This window comes from Oncorhynchus masou, chromosome 20, assembly GCF_036934945.1.
Source record: "Oncorhynchus masou masou isolate Uvic2021 chromosome 20, UVic_Omas_1.1, whole genome shotgun sequence".
Taxonomy (NCBI): domain Eukaryota; kingdom Metazoa; phylum Chordata; class Actinopteri; order Salmoniformes; family Salmonidae; genus Oncorhynchus; species Oncorhynchus masou.
In genome coordinates, this window is record NC_088231.1 from 16,027,933 (window position 1) to 16,045,704 (window position 17,772).

The 17,772-nt window shown below is 44.5% G+C and overlaps 1 protein-coding gene across 6 annotated transcripts in view; it reads left to right on the forward strand.

Annotated features, from left to right (window-relative positions):
* The window catches only part of fam13a (family with sequence similarity 13 member A), an 85,869-nt gene that overhangs the window by 42,313 nt on the left and 25,784 nt on the right, over positions 1–17,772 (forward strand). For all 6 annotated transcript variants that reach the window (XM_064926513.1, XM_064926512.1, XM_064926515.1 and 3 more), the window contains 2 exons: positions 10,595–10,639; positions 17,703–17,744. In XM_064926513.1, the coding sequence (XP_064782585.1) occupies positions 10,595–10,639; positions 17,703–17,744 (87 nt within the window). The remainder of the gene's footprint in view (positions 1–10,594; positions 10,640–17,702; positions 17,745–17,772) is intronic.

Genomic DNA, 17,772 nt, shown 5'->3' on the forward strand with positions numbered 1-17,772 from the left:
ATACATCCACAGGTACACCTCCAATTGACTCAAATTATGTCAATTAGCCAGAAGCTTCTAAAGCCATGACATCATTTTCTGGAATTTTTCAAGCTGTTTAAAGGCACAGTCAAATTAAAATCAAATCAAATTTATTTATATAGCCCTTCGTACATCAGCTGATATCTCAAAGTGCTGTACAGAAACCCAGCCTAAAACCCCAAACAGCAAGCAATGCAGGTGTAGAAGCACCGTGGCTAGGAAAAACTCCCTAGAAAGACCAAAACCTAGGATGAAACCTAGAGAGGAACCAGGCTCTGAGGGGTGGCACAGCCAGAAGTGCCAGGTGGAGATTATAACAGAACATGGCCAAGATGTTCAAATGTTCATAAATGACCAGCATGGTCAAATAATAATAATCACAGTAGTTGTCGAGGTTGCAGCACCTCAGGAGTAAATGTCATTTGGCTTTTCATAGCTGATCATTAAGAGTATCTCTACCACTTCTGCTGTTTTTAGAGTTGAAAACAGCAGGTCTGGGACAGTTAGCACGGCAGTGTAAAACTAACAGGTATGTGAGAGCCGGAATTCTTACTGGTTGGTAGGTGATCAAATACTTATGTCATGCAATAAAATGCAAATTAATTACTTATAAATCATACAATGTGATTTTCTGGATTTTTGTTTTAGATTCCGTCTCTTACAGTTGACGTGTACCTATGATAAAAATTACAGACCTCTACATGCTTTGTAAAGTAGGAAAACCTGCAAAATCGGCAGTGTATCAAATCATACTTGTTCTCCCCACTGTAAGTGTATGTCAACTTCCGACTTCAACTGTACAGTGTATTTTTTTTTTGTATCAACAAGACACAACTTTAGTAAAATGTTTGACAGATAACCTATGACAAATCAACACTATTCCTTTTTAGGTTGTAAAATGGGACTTTCTACAAGGCTTTTTTACTATTATTATTATTATTATTATTATTTCAATGTTATTGTTAAAGGACAGTAGTTGCCATATTATTATTGTTACTAAGTATTGTTTGTTTTAGTTCATTTTCATTTGGACACTCTTGAAAATGACATTGTGCATCTAAAGAGATTTTCATCTAAATAAATGTCAAATAAAAATCATGACCTAATTATCCCTAGCAATAGCAACAGGTGCTTTCCCATTGAGTGGCAACAGCTTTCCTCGTCATGCACTTCATAGGGACAGTAAATCTATCGGAGGCTTGAAGGATTATACCTTAAAAATACCCCAGTCTGGGGTATCGGATGGCCGATTTGGGGAACGGGTGACAGGGAGACCCTCGTAGCCTTTATAAGCAACCCTGTCTCTTGTTGGGATGCTAATAGGCTAGTAGCTATGCTAATAGCTGACTGGTACAGTGTTGCTATTGCTGCTGTCACATGATGTGACGGACCTTTTAGCGAAAGTTCAGCAGACTGGTATAGCTAGCGAAGGATTGCCAGACCTATTTGGAAACGCATACTTTACTGCCTAGGAACCCAAAGCCTACTAGTTGCCTCATGTTTTCAGTGGAGTATAGGATGGCTAACATTGAGCATAAACTATGTATAAATAGTAGAACTGTATATAAATACATGTGCAATTACGCTGCCCTTACTTTCCATAGGTATGTGTCAGGCTAGTATCTGTGTCAGTACAGCATCCAGCACTAAGCGGGAACAAACTGGATCAAACTGGATTTCAACTGAGAGATGGGTAGAATGCTAGAGTGGTGTTGAACTGCATTTTGTTAAATCTTGAGCTGTGAGATCTAGGCCATTGGAAGATACGTACTTAGGTTATCAGTTGAGATTTCTCTGGGGTCAAATTGTAACCCCTGGGCTAGAATATCTCCTATTGGTCCCTCTACTTCTCTGTCCCTTCTCTACTTCTGTTCTTCATCCTTCTATGCTCGTCTTTATCAGATCTCCCCTTTAAAAAACAACTACAATTACACATTTTCCATCAATTGATTCAGTCGATTAGTCTGCACTTCACTGTGCTATGTTTTCCACCTGTCAGCATAGTTGACCGGCATATAAGCAGGTTTTGAGCCATGAATAAGGGCTTCACTTTACATGTCGGCCTCACAGATTTGGAAAATACCAGTTTGCCGGTGGCACTGCTATGCAAACTCCACATGTGTATGTTTTAACATTGTACCTGCCTGCGTTTCTACAAACCGGCCACACATCTCATTGAGAGTAGACTACAGGGGTTTCCTAGGATATGACATAGAGGTATTACATCATCATCAGAGAACACTAGGATATGACATAGAGGTGTTGCATCATCATCAGAGATCACTAGGATACTACATAGAGGCATTACATCATCATCAGAGAACACTAGGATATGACATAGAGGTATTGCATCATCATCAGAGATCACTAGGATACTACATAGAGGCATTACATCATCATCAGAGAACACTAGGATATGACATAGAGGTATTGCATCATCAGAGATCAAGTCGTTGTAACACTAGGAGACTGTGAAGAAATGTTTGCCCACTGTCTGTGCACGGTTTAGACATTGATCCTGTCTAGCAACCGGGATGGATGCTTCATCATTACTAATGTTCCTATCAATTCATCCTCATGTCTCAAATCAGAAGCACAAGCCAGCATAGTAAAGGCATGTGAACTCCCCACCCCTAGTTGGCACTGGGATTGAAAAAAAGCCACCTTTCAGTTACTGGCCCAATGCTCTTAACTGCTAGGCTACCTATCACATCACATAGGCACTCATAGGGTCTCTTCTAGATACAGGCTACATGCACATGCTGGTTGTTGTATGTAGTTGCCATGGTTCACTGACTTGTGACCCATTATCTTTCTTAGAAAGAAATCCATTGAAAGCGGGTTGGGATGTGTGTGTGTGTGTGTGTGTGTGTGGGGGTGGGGGGGTGAGGAATGTAACGGTCTGGTGTGAGTGTCAGACACTGGGGAGGTTATTGTTGGCCAAAAGGGAGCCTCATCCAACAAGTCTGCTTGGATTTAAGGTGGGGAAACCCTAGTAGCTGGCACGTACCTGTTCTGTCCTCAACCACTCTAACCTATAGGATACTCCTACAATGGTCCCCATCTGCAGAAAAAGAGAGAGAGAGGATATCAATTCTGATTCAAACAGGTGTCATTGGCTCCTGAGCAGCCAATAGGAGAAGAGGGTCAGAGACTTGGCTCAAATGTTATTGGCTGCTGAACCGGCCTATAGGTTAGGAGGGGGGGGTTCGGAAATGTTTAGGAAGAGATGAGACTACAATGGCACTAGTCAAGAAGACGCTCGTTGCCATGGTTTCTGCCATGTTTGACTTCCAAGTCTGTCATTGACCCTTTGCTCTCTAAAGGCCCATCTGTAGATGTGATGGCCATTTTCTGCTATTACAAGTAGGCTATCAGCTGGTGTTTTTGTGTTGACTAATGACCATTTACACTGAACAAAAATATAAACGCAACATGGAAAGTTTTGGTCCCATGTTTCATGAGCTGAAATAAAATATCCTTGAAATTTGTCATATGCACAAAAAGCTTATTTCTCTCAAATTTTGTGAACAAATTTGTTTACATCCCTTTTAGTGAGCATTTCTCCTTTGCCAAGATAATCCATCCACCTGACAGGTATGGCATATCAAGAAGCTGATTAAACAGCATGGTCATTATAGACATGCACATGCCACATACAGTGCCTTGCGAAAGTATTCGGCCCCCTTGAACTTTGCGAGCTTTTGCCACATTTCAGGCTTCAAACATAAAGATATAAAACTGTATTTTTTTGTGAAGAATCAACAAGTGGGACACAATCATGAAGTGGAACGACATTTATTGGATATTTCAAACTTTTTTAACAAATCAAAAACTGAAAAATTGGGCGTGCAAAATTATTCAGCCCCCTTAAGTTAATACTTTGTAGCGCCACCTTTTGCTGCGAATACAGCTGTAAGTCGCTTGGGGTATGTCTCTATCAGTTTTGCACATCAAGAGACTGAAATTTTTCCCATTCCTCCTTGCAAAACAGCTCGAGCTCAGTGAGGTTGGATGGAGAGCATTTGTGAACAGCAGTTTTCAGTTCTTTCCACAGATTCTCGATTGGATTCAGGTCTGGACTTTGACTTGGCCATTCTAATACCTGGATATGTTTATTTTTGAACCATTCCATTGTAGATTTTGCTTTATGTTTTGGATCATTGTCTTGTTGGAAGACAAATCTCCGTCCCAGTCTCAGGTCTTTTGCAGACTCCATCAGGTTTTCTTCCAGAATGGTCCTGTATTTGGCTCCATCTATCTTCCCATCAATTTTAACCATCTTCCCTGTCCCTGCTGAAGAAAAGCAGGCCCAAACCATGATGCTGCCACCACCATGTTTGACAGTGGTGATGGTGTGTTGTGGTTGATGAGCTGTGTTGCTTTTACGCCAAACATAACGTTTTGCATTGTTGCCAAAAAGTTCAATTTTGGTTTCATCTGACCAGAGCACCTTCTTCCACATGTTTGGTGTGTCTCCCAGGTGGCTTGTGGCAAACTTTAAACGACACTTTTTATGGATATCTTTAAGAAATGGCTTTCTTCTTGCCACTCTTCCATAAAGGCCAGATTTGTGCAATATACGACTGATTGTTGTCCTATGGACAGAGTCTCCCACTTCAGCTGTAGATCTCTGCAGTTCATCCAGAGTGATCATGGGCCTCTTGGCTGCATCTCTGATCAGTCTTCTCCTTGTATGAGCTGAAAGTTTAGAGGGACGGCCAGGTCTTGGTAGATTTGCAGTGGTCTGATACTCCTTCCATTTCAATATTATCGCTTGCACAGTGCTCCTTGGGATGTTTAAAACTTGGGAAATCTTTTTGTATCCAAATCCGGCTTTAAACTTCTTCACAACAGTATCTCGGACCTGCCTGGTGTGTTCCTTGTTCTTCATGATGCTTTCTGCGCTTTTAACGGACCTCAGACTATCACAGTGCAGGTGCATTTATACGGAGACTTGATACACACAGGTGGATTGTATTTATCATTATTAGTCATTTAAGTCAACATTGGATCATTCAGAGATCCTCACTGAACTTCTGGAGAGAGTTTGCTGCACTGAAAGTAAAGGGGCTGAATAATTTTGCACGCCCAATTTTTCAGTTTTTGATTTGTTAAAAAAGTTTGAAATATCCAATAAATGTCGTTCCACTTCATGATTGTGTCCCACTTGTTGTTGATTCTTCACAAAAAAATACAGTTTTATATCTTTATGTTTGAAGCCTGAAATGTGGCAAAAGGTCGCAAAGTTCAAGGGGGCCGAATACTTTCGCAAGGCACTGTATGTCTCACACATGCATGTTGGCATGCTGACTGCAGGAATGTCCACCAGAGATGTTGCCTCACAATCGCAGACCACGTCTATCCACGCCAGCCCATCACATCAGCGTGTAAGGTATCATGTTGGTGAGCGGTTTGCTGATGTCAACACTGTGAACAGAGTGCCCCATGGTGGCGGTGGGGTTATAGTATGGGCAGACATAAGCTACGGACAACAAACACAATTGCATTTTATCAATGGGAATTTGAATGCACAGAGATACCATGATGAGATCCTGAGGCCCATTGTCATGCCATTTATCTGCCACCATCACCTCATGTTTCAGCATGATAATGGAGGACCCATGTATCAAAGATCTGTACACAGTTCATGAAAGCTGAATTGCATACACACAAGACATGTCACTCATTGAGCATGTTTGGGATGCTCTGGATCGATGGGTATGACGGCGTGTTCCAATTCCCGCCAATATCCAACAACTTTGCACAGCCATTGAAGAGGGGTGGGACAACATTTCACAGGCCACAATCAACAGCCTGATAAACTCTATCCGAAGGAGATGTGTCGCGCTGCATGAGGCAAATGGTGGTCACACCAGATACTGACTGGTTTTCTGATCCACGCCCCTACCTTTTTTTAAAGGCATCTGTGACCAACATAGTAAGGGCCTAATTTATTTCAATGAACTGATTTCCTTATATGAACTGTAACTCAGTAAAATCGTTGAAATTATTGCATGTTGCGTTTTATATTTTTGTTCAGTGTAGCTTAGTAAGAGGAAGTCGCCATGTTCCTGCTGCCATGGTGATTTAACCCTGTTGACCTGGTTTATGGCCATAATGTCAACGTGAAGAGCTGACACTGTTCCCCCATTGCCCCTTTGGCAAAAAATGTGTAATCTCTGAAGCGTGATGGGTTTATGGTAGCATTCCCTTAACACCTTGGTCTATGGTGGAATGTACCGTCTGTAACTTGGGTTATGAGAGTGTACACCAATAGGGGCTCAAGTAGGTAACCGGTCCAAGCTTTTTAGGTTTGGTACACTGCAGGTTCTATTCTCCAAACATTCTAAGAATGGACCGTGAAGCAGGCTATGGTGTATCGTCCTTGTTAAAGTAGTGTGGAAGAGGCCTGGCGGGCACAGAGGAGAAGGGGAGGAGGGCTGGAACACTGACCTCCAATCAGGAGAACGTATACTCCAGTAAGATCCTCCTTTTGGACACGGAGTCACCTGGACTGGAACCCAAACGGAATATGGCTCGGTTTCAACCAAAGTTTAGATTCCAGGCTGGTAGTCACATTCATATAATAATGCAAGGCTATGAACCTGAAATTAATTCTGTGAGCTTGAATATGACCAATGGGTCAAATGTGAAAATTGTAGTGTCAAACAAATTGTCCTTATACTGGTATACGGTATTGAGAAACCATTATTTAAACAACCTGGTCAATAGGGCACTGTGGTAAAAATGTGTTGAGTTGAATTAAATGAAGATGATTTATTTGTCTACAAAATGGTGGAGGGTTGCCAGCCTGGCCAAGTTGTTTGGTAGTTTTCCGTCACCTCTGCGAGGATTAAGTCTCCTCAACAGAGCCACTTGTTATTCCTTAAGTAAGGTAGTGGGTAAGTAGGATTTCCGTTTGCAACAATTCGTGACGGCACACATTATTTTAATACGCTTGCCAGACTGTTTAACACGGCCTAAGTATAGGGAAACATTTCTCGGCTGGCTTCCACTAGCAATACGTACACATTGTGAAATGCTGTTGTGAGGTGCTCTTGGTACCTTGATCCGGAAGGGGGATTTCATAGACTATGTACGTAGGTTGTATTAGAGGAGGTAAGGGAAGAAAAAAACCTCACACACACACACACTCATTCAGAATTCTTCAAGATGGAGGCCAGATCATGTGATATGGTAAGCTTTTGAAGTTGAATGAACTTCGGCCCATTTCGGTTCCCGACAAACTGAAACCTAAATCCTCTGTTTTGAACTTGGTACGGTGTTCGGCCTTTACACCCCGGGCAGCTAAACCAGTGGTATGTTCTCCCCTCTCAGCCCTAGACAGTGACATCCTCACACCCTCCTTACCGTGAGACTACTGGAGCTACTGCACGTACCCAAAAACAGAGTCCAAATATTTTCTCCATGGCCCATTTAACCACAATTCAGTCTTGTGTGTATTAGTGAGTCTATTGTTTATTTCAAAAGTGTCTAACCCTATTTACAACCCATGATTAGACAGTATTAGCTGTTGTTTATTGGCACAATTGCCAACTTTCATGTACTGTAGCCCATGGTTATGAGAAAATGGCACTGGTGATTGAAGTTTGGCTTCCTTATGAAGGCTATGTAACCCTTTCCGTGGCAAAATGTAGGCCTTTTTGCAGCAATTTGATACACATTGTTAATCACACACATGCTTCTGTAGGCTACGCTAGGTTAAAGTATTTTTCAGGATATGTACATGTCCCAGAGCTCTCCAGAAGAAGTTCAACTGTCTTGTTGCATCATTTCTGATGTTTAATCATTCCCAGAGCTCTACCAGAGGAGGGCACACACAGCCCTTCAACTGTCGCTTTAATCATTCCCAGAGCTCTACCAGAGGAGGGCACACAGCCCTTCAACTGTCGCTTTAATCATTCCCAGTCTAATTCCCAGAGCTCTACCAGAGGAGGGCACACAGCCCTTCAACTGTCGCCCCCAGAGCTCTACCAGAGGAGGGCACACAGCCCTTCAACTGTCGCTCATTCCCAGAGCTCTACCAGAGGAGGGCAGCCCTTCAACTGTTAATCATTCCCAGAGCTCTACCAGAGGAGGGCACACAGCCCTTCAACTGTCGCTTTATTTTCAACTGTCAATCATTCCCAGAGCTCTATATTCAACTGTCGCTTTAATCATTCCCAGAGCTCTACCAGAGGAGGGCACACAGCCCTTCAACTAATCATTCCCAGAGCTCTACCAGAGGAGGGCACACAGCCCTTCAACTGTCGCTTTAATCATTCCCAGAGCTCTACCAGAGGAGGGCACACACAGCCCTTCAACTGTCGCTTTAATCATTCCCAGAGCTCTACCAGAGGAGGGCACACACAGCCCTTCAACTGTCGCTTTAATCATTCCCAGAGCTCTACCAGAGGAGGGCACACACAGCCCTTCAACTGTCGCTTTAATCATTCCCAGAGCTCTACCAGAGGAGGGCATTCAACTGTCCCAGAGCTCTACCAGAGGAGGGCACACAGCCCTTCAACTGTCGCTTTAATCATTCCCAGAGCTCTAACATTCAGAGCTTCTACCAGAGGAGGGCACACACAGCCCTTCAACTGTCGCTTTAATCATTCCCAGAGCTCTACCAGAGGAGGGCACACACAGCCCTTCAACTGTCGCTTTAATCATTCCCAGAGCTCTACCAGAGGAGGGCACACACAGCCCAACTTCAATCATTCCCAGTCGAGGAGGGCACACAGCCCTTCAACTGTCGCTTTAATCATTCCCAGAGCTCTACCAGAGGAGGGCACACACAGCCCTTCAACTGTCGCTTTAATCATTCCCAGAGCTCTACCAGAGGAGGGCACACACAGCCCTTCAACTGTCGCTTTAATCATTCCCAGAGCTCTACCAGAGGAGGGCACACACAGCCCTTCAACTGTCGCTTTAATCATTCCCAGAGCTCTACCAGAGGAGGGCACACAGCCCTTCAACTGTCGCTTTAATCATTCCCAGAGCTCAGAGGAGGGCACACAGCCCTTCAACTGTCGCTTTAATCATTCCCAGAGCTCTACCAGAGGGGGCACACACAGCCCTTCAACTGTCGCTTTAATCATTCCCAGAGCTCTACCAGAGGAGGGCACACACAGCCCTTCAACTGTCGCTTTAATCATTCCCAGAGCTCTACCAGAGGAGGGCACACACAGCCCTTCAACTGTCAATCATTCCCAGAGCTCTACCAGAGGAGGGCACACACAGCCCTTCAACTGTCGCTTTAATCATTCCCAGAGCTCTACCAGAGGAGGGCACACACAGCCCTTCAACTGTCGCTTTAATCATTCCCAGAGCTCTACCAGAGGAGGGCACACAGCCCTTCAACTGTCGCTTTAATCATTCCCAGAGCTCTACCAGAGGAGGGCACACACAGCCCTTCAACTGTCGCTTTAATCATTCCCAGAGCTCTACCAGAGGAGGGCACACAGCCCTTCAACTGTCGCTTTAATCATTCCCAGAGCTCTACCAGAGGAGGGCACACACAGCCCTTCAACTGTCGCTTTAATCATTCCCAGAGCTCTACCAGAGGAGGGCACACACAGCCCTTCAACTGTCGCTTTAATCATTCCCAGAGCTCTACCAGAGGAGGGCACACACAGCCCTTCAACTGTCGGCATTCCCAGAGCTCTACCAGAGGAGGGCCCTTCAACTGTCGCTCATTCCCAATCATTCAACTGTCGCATTCCCAGAGCTCTACCAGAGGAGGGCACACACAGCCCTTCAACTGTCGCTTTAATCATTCCCAGAGCTCTACCAGAGGAGGGCACACACAGCCCTTCAACTGTCGCTTTAATCATTCCCAGAGCTCTACCAGAGGAGGGCACACAGCCCTTCAACTGTCGCTTTAATCATTCCCAGAGCTCTACCAGAGGAGGGCACACACAGCCCTTCAACTGTCGCTTTAATCATTCCCAGAGCTCTACCAGAGGAGGGCACACACAGCCCTTCAACTGTCGCTTTAATCATTCCCAGAGCTCTACCAGAGGAGGGCACACACAGCCCTTCAACTGTCAATCATTCCCAGAGCTCTACCAGAGGAGGGCACACACAGCCCTTCAACTGTCGCTTCCCAGAGCTCTAAGAGGAGGGCACACAGCCCTTCCCAGAGCTTTAATCATTCCCAGAGCTCTACCAGAGGAGGGCACACAGCCCTTCAACTGTCGCTTTAATCATTCCCAGAGCTCTACCAGAGGAGGGCACACAGCCCTTCAACTGTCGCCATTCCCAACTGAGGAGGGCACACAGCCCTTCAACTGTCGCTTTAATCATTCCCAGAGCTCTACCAGAGGAGGGCACACACAGCCCTTCAACTGTCGCTTTAATCATTCCCAGAGCTTTAACAAAACCTACTGAACTGACTGGAGCATTAGGTGGCTATTGTTCCAGAGACAAAAGGACATTCTGTCCCCTAAAAAAAACACTGAGGTGCAGAGAAAGGGAGAAAAAAAAAGTGTGCTTCATATGTAATATTGCATCACTCTCACCCCACAGTGGCTAACCTAAATGTTTTTTTGTTGTCTTTGCATTTCAGCTCCCAAGAGGAAGACAGTAGACCCATATCTCCTTTCTACATAAGGTAGGTCCTGGTCTTGTTTTTGTCCTGAGAAAAGAGGTCGACAGGATGTTATTATGGAGATGTGGGGTCATGGGGCCTATCCTCTGCATTTCATGCCATCTCAATGCATTAACATAGGAAACAATAGGCCCACCAGAAAGAGGGGAGGGAGGGGGCATGCTGTGCACATGCAAGCTGTCGTTGTTATGATGGTGGCAGTGTGAGCACGTGGTCTCTGGTCCAGCAAGACTTCCCGTAAAGCTGTAAAAACCAAAACATTTCACTGATTTGTATAGTCGTGAGAAGAAAGGGAACTCTGTCAACCCTGAGGGTGAGACTGACACCTTTTTGTTTATTGTTATCATGCTGGTCATTCTGGATATTGACCTCTCCAACGGGCCTACACACTGTACTCCTGAAATTGTACAATTTAACATCTCAAATGAGATCAATTGTCATACAGTACATCCCATTGTTTCATACATCTGGATATTGATCCATCACTGTATTGACAAAGTATCTGAAGAAATAGGTACATAGCTTCACAAATATATCATCTAACAGAACATTTCATGCTACTACATCTATAGTGCGGAACCAGATTCCCAACATAGTTTGACAATCCACTCAATGGTCACACCTCCACTTGATGGAAATATTCACCAAAACATATACCCATCATGAACTGCTTTGACACCCTGTCATACAGTGACATCAGACCAACATGGTTCTTAATGGAACCGGATCGTTCTGGTTTTGACACCTTGCCATACAGTGAGATCAGACGAACAAGGTTCTTAGTGGAATCTCTTGTTGAACCAGATCATTCTGCTCTGACACCTGATCTATGAGTCACCCTCCAGTCAGGCACCCCCCATGACATTTTATGGCATCACTTCCTGTTAACTTCCTGTTTGGCTGATACTGTAAACTCTAGTCACGTCAACTTTACCGCCTTCACCAGGTACTTTGAGGCCAATTGAATGCAAGTGTACCTGCTGAACTCTATAGTAAGTTCATAAGCCTTGGCACAGACCCTCATTCGGCCTTTTCTCTTTTGAAATGTACCCTAAACAGGTTTCATCCTTTACATATACCTAGTTATGTGTTCAAGACCGTGACCAGTAGCATACATCTGATATTTTTACAATGATTTCGCTCATCGATGGTGATGGCTCAGAGGCCATAATGTATATGATGATGAAGGATGCCAAACGGGTGGACTGGCCATCTGGCATTACGGGCAAATGCCAGATGGGCTGGTCCATTTTTAGCCCAGTGGGCCTGTCGGGGCCCTCAAGGGACAAATGGGCTGGTGTGGGGTAGGGTTGGGCAGTATCCAGATTTTCATACCGTTTCTGTACCATACTGGGTACGCACAAAACAATTTAGGCAACAGGGATCTTGACCCAGGAGGGGATTGAATGGCTCTGCTGTAACCAAGAAGCTTGATCTTGACATCTAGCAAGTTAGCAAACCAAATGCATAGCAGGAGCCCTGAGCTGGATATAATTTATTTGACACATCTTAGGTTTCTTGCAGTGGTATAGCACAGCCAGTATTTCCAAATACTCCGGTATACAGTATAAATGGTATATCGCCCAAGCCTAGTGTGGCGGCCTCGAGGATAAAAATGGGCCGGTGTGTTAGAAATGCTAGAGAAGATTTCTGGTCCCAGTCCACCCCTGATGCCAAAGACCTTGACACTACAGAGGAGAAATATTACCACCACACAGCCTGTGATAGCCTGCCTATGTGCTAGACTGCCTATGTGCTACCCTGCACAGTGCCTCTCTCTTCCTCACGCAACCTTCTCAAGTGAGTCATGCTTTCTAAGTAAGTCCAGTGTCGACGTGTTCTCCGTCACATACACACCGTGGGGACCACAGGGTAGCTTAATCCTGTCCCAGTCAGAAACAGAGCTCACCTTTCAACCATGTTTCCTTTCTATGGTGATCAAATCCTGGCTAATAAGTGACTGTGGTGTAATACTGGATTAGTTGAACGGACGTTCATTTCCTTTTGAATCCCTGTATGTTGGGCACGCACACACTGAGTTGGATGTGTAGGTTCTCATTTAATGTTTGGTATGTTTCAAGCCCCCTGTAGAGTGACTCTGGGAGTTTTTCCTCTACGTTTATTGCCTTCTAGCGTGTGTGTGTGTGTGTGTGTGTGTGTGTGTACGTGTGTGTACGTCAGTGTGTACGTGTGTGTGTCAGTGTGTACGTGTGTTTGCGTCAATGTTTGTATGTGTGGCTCTATGGAGATGCCTGTTGCCTGGTAGCCCACCACTTGGACTGTTAGCTTAACATGGGTCACCCATTCCTTCTAGAACATCACATTCACTCTCTGACCCATAGACTATAAACATAACACTGCAAATACTCCTTTAAAGGTGTCCTATGCAGAAATCTCTCTGCCATTTCCTGGTTGCTAAAATTCTAATAGTTCGCTTAATTTCAGTTTGTGACAAAACAAGCAAGTACAATCTTTGTACCATCTAAACCACTGTGAAATATTTGTTTTATTTTTTTAGTTTACCTTTATTTATCTAGGCAAATCAGTTAAGAACACATTCTTATTTTCAATGACTGCCTAGGAACAGTGGGTTAACTGCCTTGTTCAGGGGCAGAACAACAGATTTTTACCTTGTCAGCTCAGGGATTCGATCTTGGAACCTTTCGGTTACTAGTCTAACCACTAGGCTACCTGCCACCCCACTGTGAAATATATTTTCCATAACCAAAAATATTGTACTTTCAGTTGATGTACAAAACCAAAAGTAAAACACGCAAAAACTAAACTTAAGTATGGGAAGCATAGAAATAGCGCACATAGAACATCTACCGCTTCTTAGACTTGCTTTCAATGATAATTATATATTACAGCTTTTAATGGACTGTTAGCACTTCTAGTGCCTCTGACCCACTCCTATAACATTTTTAGCATAGCGTTCTCACTCACTCACTTGTTAGCTAGAGTAAAAGTAACCTGGAACGTCCCAAATGGCACCCTACTCCCTATATAGTGCACTACTTTTGACACGGGCACTATAACGGGAATTAGGTGTAGTTTGGGATGCAACCTTATAGCCTCACCGTCTAACCAGTTCATCTCCATAAAGACACGATGGAGCGCTCTGCCATGGAAGTAGATCCCCAGTAGGACATTTGTTGTGGTGCTTTTGGTCTGTCACCATGACTACAGTATTGGAGCACAAATAGGTCTCCAATGATTGTAACCATGTTGATTATCTGACTCCAATTCCACCCTGTGGTTTGCTTTGAGTTATAATGATACCTACCCAAGGCCTAGTTATAATGATAGCTACTATTTCTATTTCTTCTTGTTGTTGGCTTGCCAGCTGATGGAAAAACTTTAAATGAACCTAAATGAATCATTACTTATCTAACATGAAATAAGTGTTCGATATCACAATGTTCTCAGTCCTGGATTTGGATCTCTCTCTTGTCTCTGTTTTAAGATGCAGGTTCTGGATCCTGAGTCACAGTCTCTTATTTTGTTGACAGGCAAGAGAACCGTGTGTGCTCCTCTTGCGGTAAGGGAAGGTCATGGACAGGGGCCGACTGTTTGACAGTTCACGACCTACAGGGCATATTCATTGCACACCAAGCCTGCATCCGAAATGGCACCCTATTCCCTACCAAGTGCACTACTTTTGACCAGAGCCCTATCGGTCCTGGTCAAAAGTAGTGCACTAAATAGGGAATAGGGTGCCATTTGAGACGCTCCCCAAGCCTCACCTCATTCCAGACTTGTTACATGTACGTGTCTAGAGTGGGCGGAAGGTTTTAATAGCTAAACTCAGTGGTACATATAATCCCTTTCCAGACAGTGATGTCATATCCTGGAATGGATTGGTAGCCTACCGGTACTTACCCCCCTTTTGCCCGCTGCTGTGCCCGGACAGAGGCTACTTGGCATGGGGTTGGCATTCCCAGTCTCCTGGTTGTTACACTAGACTAGAGACTAGAGACATTGGGAGGTTTAGGTTGCATGTAAACAGGCTAACGACCACAGCCCTTGTTGCAGGATAAATATGGCACTGTCCAAAAGACACAACAGGAGACAGAATAGAATATAACTGTATTGTCCATCTTGGAAGCGTTTGCATTATGAATAGGTTTAAATATTAAAGACCCTTCATAACATGCTTATTATGTACTTATTACCATATGTTTGATAAATACTAAGTCCTAACCATTCACCCCATCCCAAGGTAACTAGGATATCCAAATGATGTCTCCCTCTAATGGTGACCTTGACTTTATTCATTAAGGTTCCTTCCCTTGTCTTAAACATGTTTAAGCCATTGAAGGTGAGCATTTGCCCACTAAAGTCAGTTAAGATGCTGAACTGCAGTCAGGTCAAGACCCTGGTTAGGACGACCAACACTCACATGAGCTTCCCTGAGACAGTTTCTGATAGTTTGTGCAGAAATTCTTTGGTTGTGCAAACCCACAGTTTCATCAGCTGTCCGGGTGGCTGATCTCAGATGATCCCGCAGGTGAAGAAGCCAGATGTGGAGGTCCTGGACTGGCATGGTTACGCGTGGTCTGCGTTTGAGGCTGGTTGGACGTATTGCCAAATTCTCTAAAACGCTAAAACAACGTAGGACGCGGCTTATGGTAGAGAAATTAACATTCAATTCTCTGGCAACAGCTCTGCTGGACATTTCTGCAGTCAGCATGCCAATTGCACACTCCCTCAAAACTTTAAACATCTGCAGTGTTGTGTGACAATACTTTTTAGAGTGGCCTTTTATTGTCCCCAGCACAAGGTGCACCTGTGTAATGATCATGCTGTTTAATCAGCTTCTTGGTATGCTACACCTGTCAGGTGGATGGATTATCTTGGCAAAGGATAAGTGCTCACTAACAGGGATGTAAAGAAATTTGTGCACAAAATTTGAGAAATAAACTTGTTGTGCGTATGAGAGATTTCTGGGATCTTTTATTTCGGCTTGTGAAACATTGGACTAACACTTTGCGTTTTATATTTTGGTGTCAAAATGACCCATAGTACCTCGTGACATATGAAGTTATTTTTGGTTGTACAAGCACTTTGTGACATCTGCTCATGTAAAAAGGGCTTTATAAATACATTTGATTGATTGATTGATTGATTTTAACCTTTCAAAATATTACGGTGTCCAACATCTTGGTGACACATTATGGGCCATAACATCTTGGTGACACATTAATACATGTTAGTTATTTTAACCCCTAGCATTTGGTACCAGATGTATATTTGGCTTTTCAACACTGACAGTGTCATCCATTTTAGTCAATTATTTTCGGGACATTGCGACATTTACCGTTAACCCAGTTTTAAAATACAACCTTTGGCTAGAACTGAATGAGAATAGAACATGCCGGACTAAAAAATGTGTTGATTGTACACATTTTGAAAAGTCATCAGAATTACCTCGCGATAATCAGATAAGCGATAAGCTTGGCTTCAATTAATCTCTTGTTTGATGTGACTGTTCATTGTTTTATGCTCTGTTTACACACTAACACCGTACACACACACTTTTCATCTATGTTCTATAATCACTGTTTTAATCCCATGTAATTACTCTGATCTCTCCTCCATCAGCTCTCTCATTTGTCCATCCTCACCTTGGCCCCACACACACACACACACACACACACACACACGCTATCACTGTCAACACTGATGCTGATGGATGAGATGTAAGGAGAATATTGTGTATTGCTGAGTGCTCAGTACCCCCACACACAAGCTGAAGGAAGGAAGTCATGCTTGTGTGTATTTCTGTGAATTCCTCTGGTCTTTCCTGGTACTGTTGGAGCTCAAATAGCCTCCTATTGACATTGAAATGGATTGAGGAGTGTATTCTAGATTTGTATTAATAAGATGTAATATTCATATTTAGTAAGATACTGTATCTAGAGTATGGTGCCAAAAGCCATTAGTAACGACCTATATTCATGTTTTTGTTGAACTGAAAAATCACCTTGTACGCCTGGCCTCAATAGTTGTGCTGACACTGCATGCTATCTCTTTAAGGGAAGGTGGTAGTCGGCCATATCACTATCACCTGGTCTAGCAGACGCACTCACACAAACACACACACACCACACAAACTGACACACACAGACACGTCAGACGAGAGAAGAGCTGGCAATCTGCTGTCACTCACTGTATGTAAGGCCTGTCATGTCCCCTTCATTAGGTGTGTGTGTGCGTGTTTGTGTGCACGTGCGTGTGTAACAATAGACTAATATTAAGGGGGAGACGTGCGATCACAGCTTACCGGTCACCATGGCAGCCAGCCACTTTTGCTCCCAGAGGGCCTCCTTAGGAGCTGAATAAGGCTGACGTTTTGACACACTCACACACACACACACACACACACACACACAGACACATGTACATACATAACACACACCCCCTGGCTGCCTGTGTTCAGCTACAGAGCCTTGGGGCCTGTGAGGGCTGCCTGTGGTCAGCTACAGAGCCGTGGGGCCTGTGAGGGCTGCCTGGGGTCAGCTACAGAGCCTTGGGGCCTGTGAGGGCTGCCTGGGGTCAGCTACAGAGCCTTGGGGCCTGTGAGGGCTGCCTGGGGTCAGCTACAGAGCCTTGGGGCCTGTGAGAGCTGCCTGGGGCCTGGAGGGCTCAGCTACAGAGCCTTGGGGCCTGTGAGGGCTGCCTGGGGTCAGCTACAGAGCCTTGGGGCCTGTGAGGGCTGCCTGGGGTCAGCTACAGAGCCTTGGGGCCTGTGAGGGCTGCCTGGGGTCAGCTACAGAGCCTTGTGGGCTGCCTGGGGTCAGCTACAGAGCCTTGGGGCTGCTGCTGGGGTCAGCTACAGAGCCTTGGGGCCTGTCAGCTTTGGGGCCTGTGAAAACATGCCTGTTTCTTTCTTTCAGACCTCTCTTTCTCATGTCTCTCTTCTTTCTCACCTCTCTCCCTCTCTCTCTTTCACTCTTTTCTTTCTCTTTCTTTCTCTCCCTTCTCTCTCTTTCTCACCCTCTTTCATTCTCTTTCTTTCTCTCACTCTTTTTCTCTCTCCTCTCTCTTTTCTTTTTCTCCACAGCAACCACCTCTCATCTGTCCGGTGTAGATCTGACCTGACTAAGTGAGTACACTGCCATTCTATATTATAT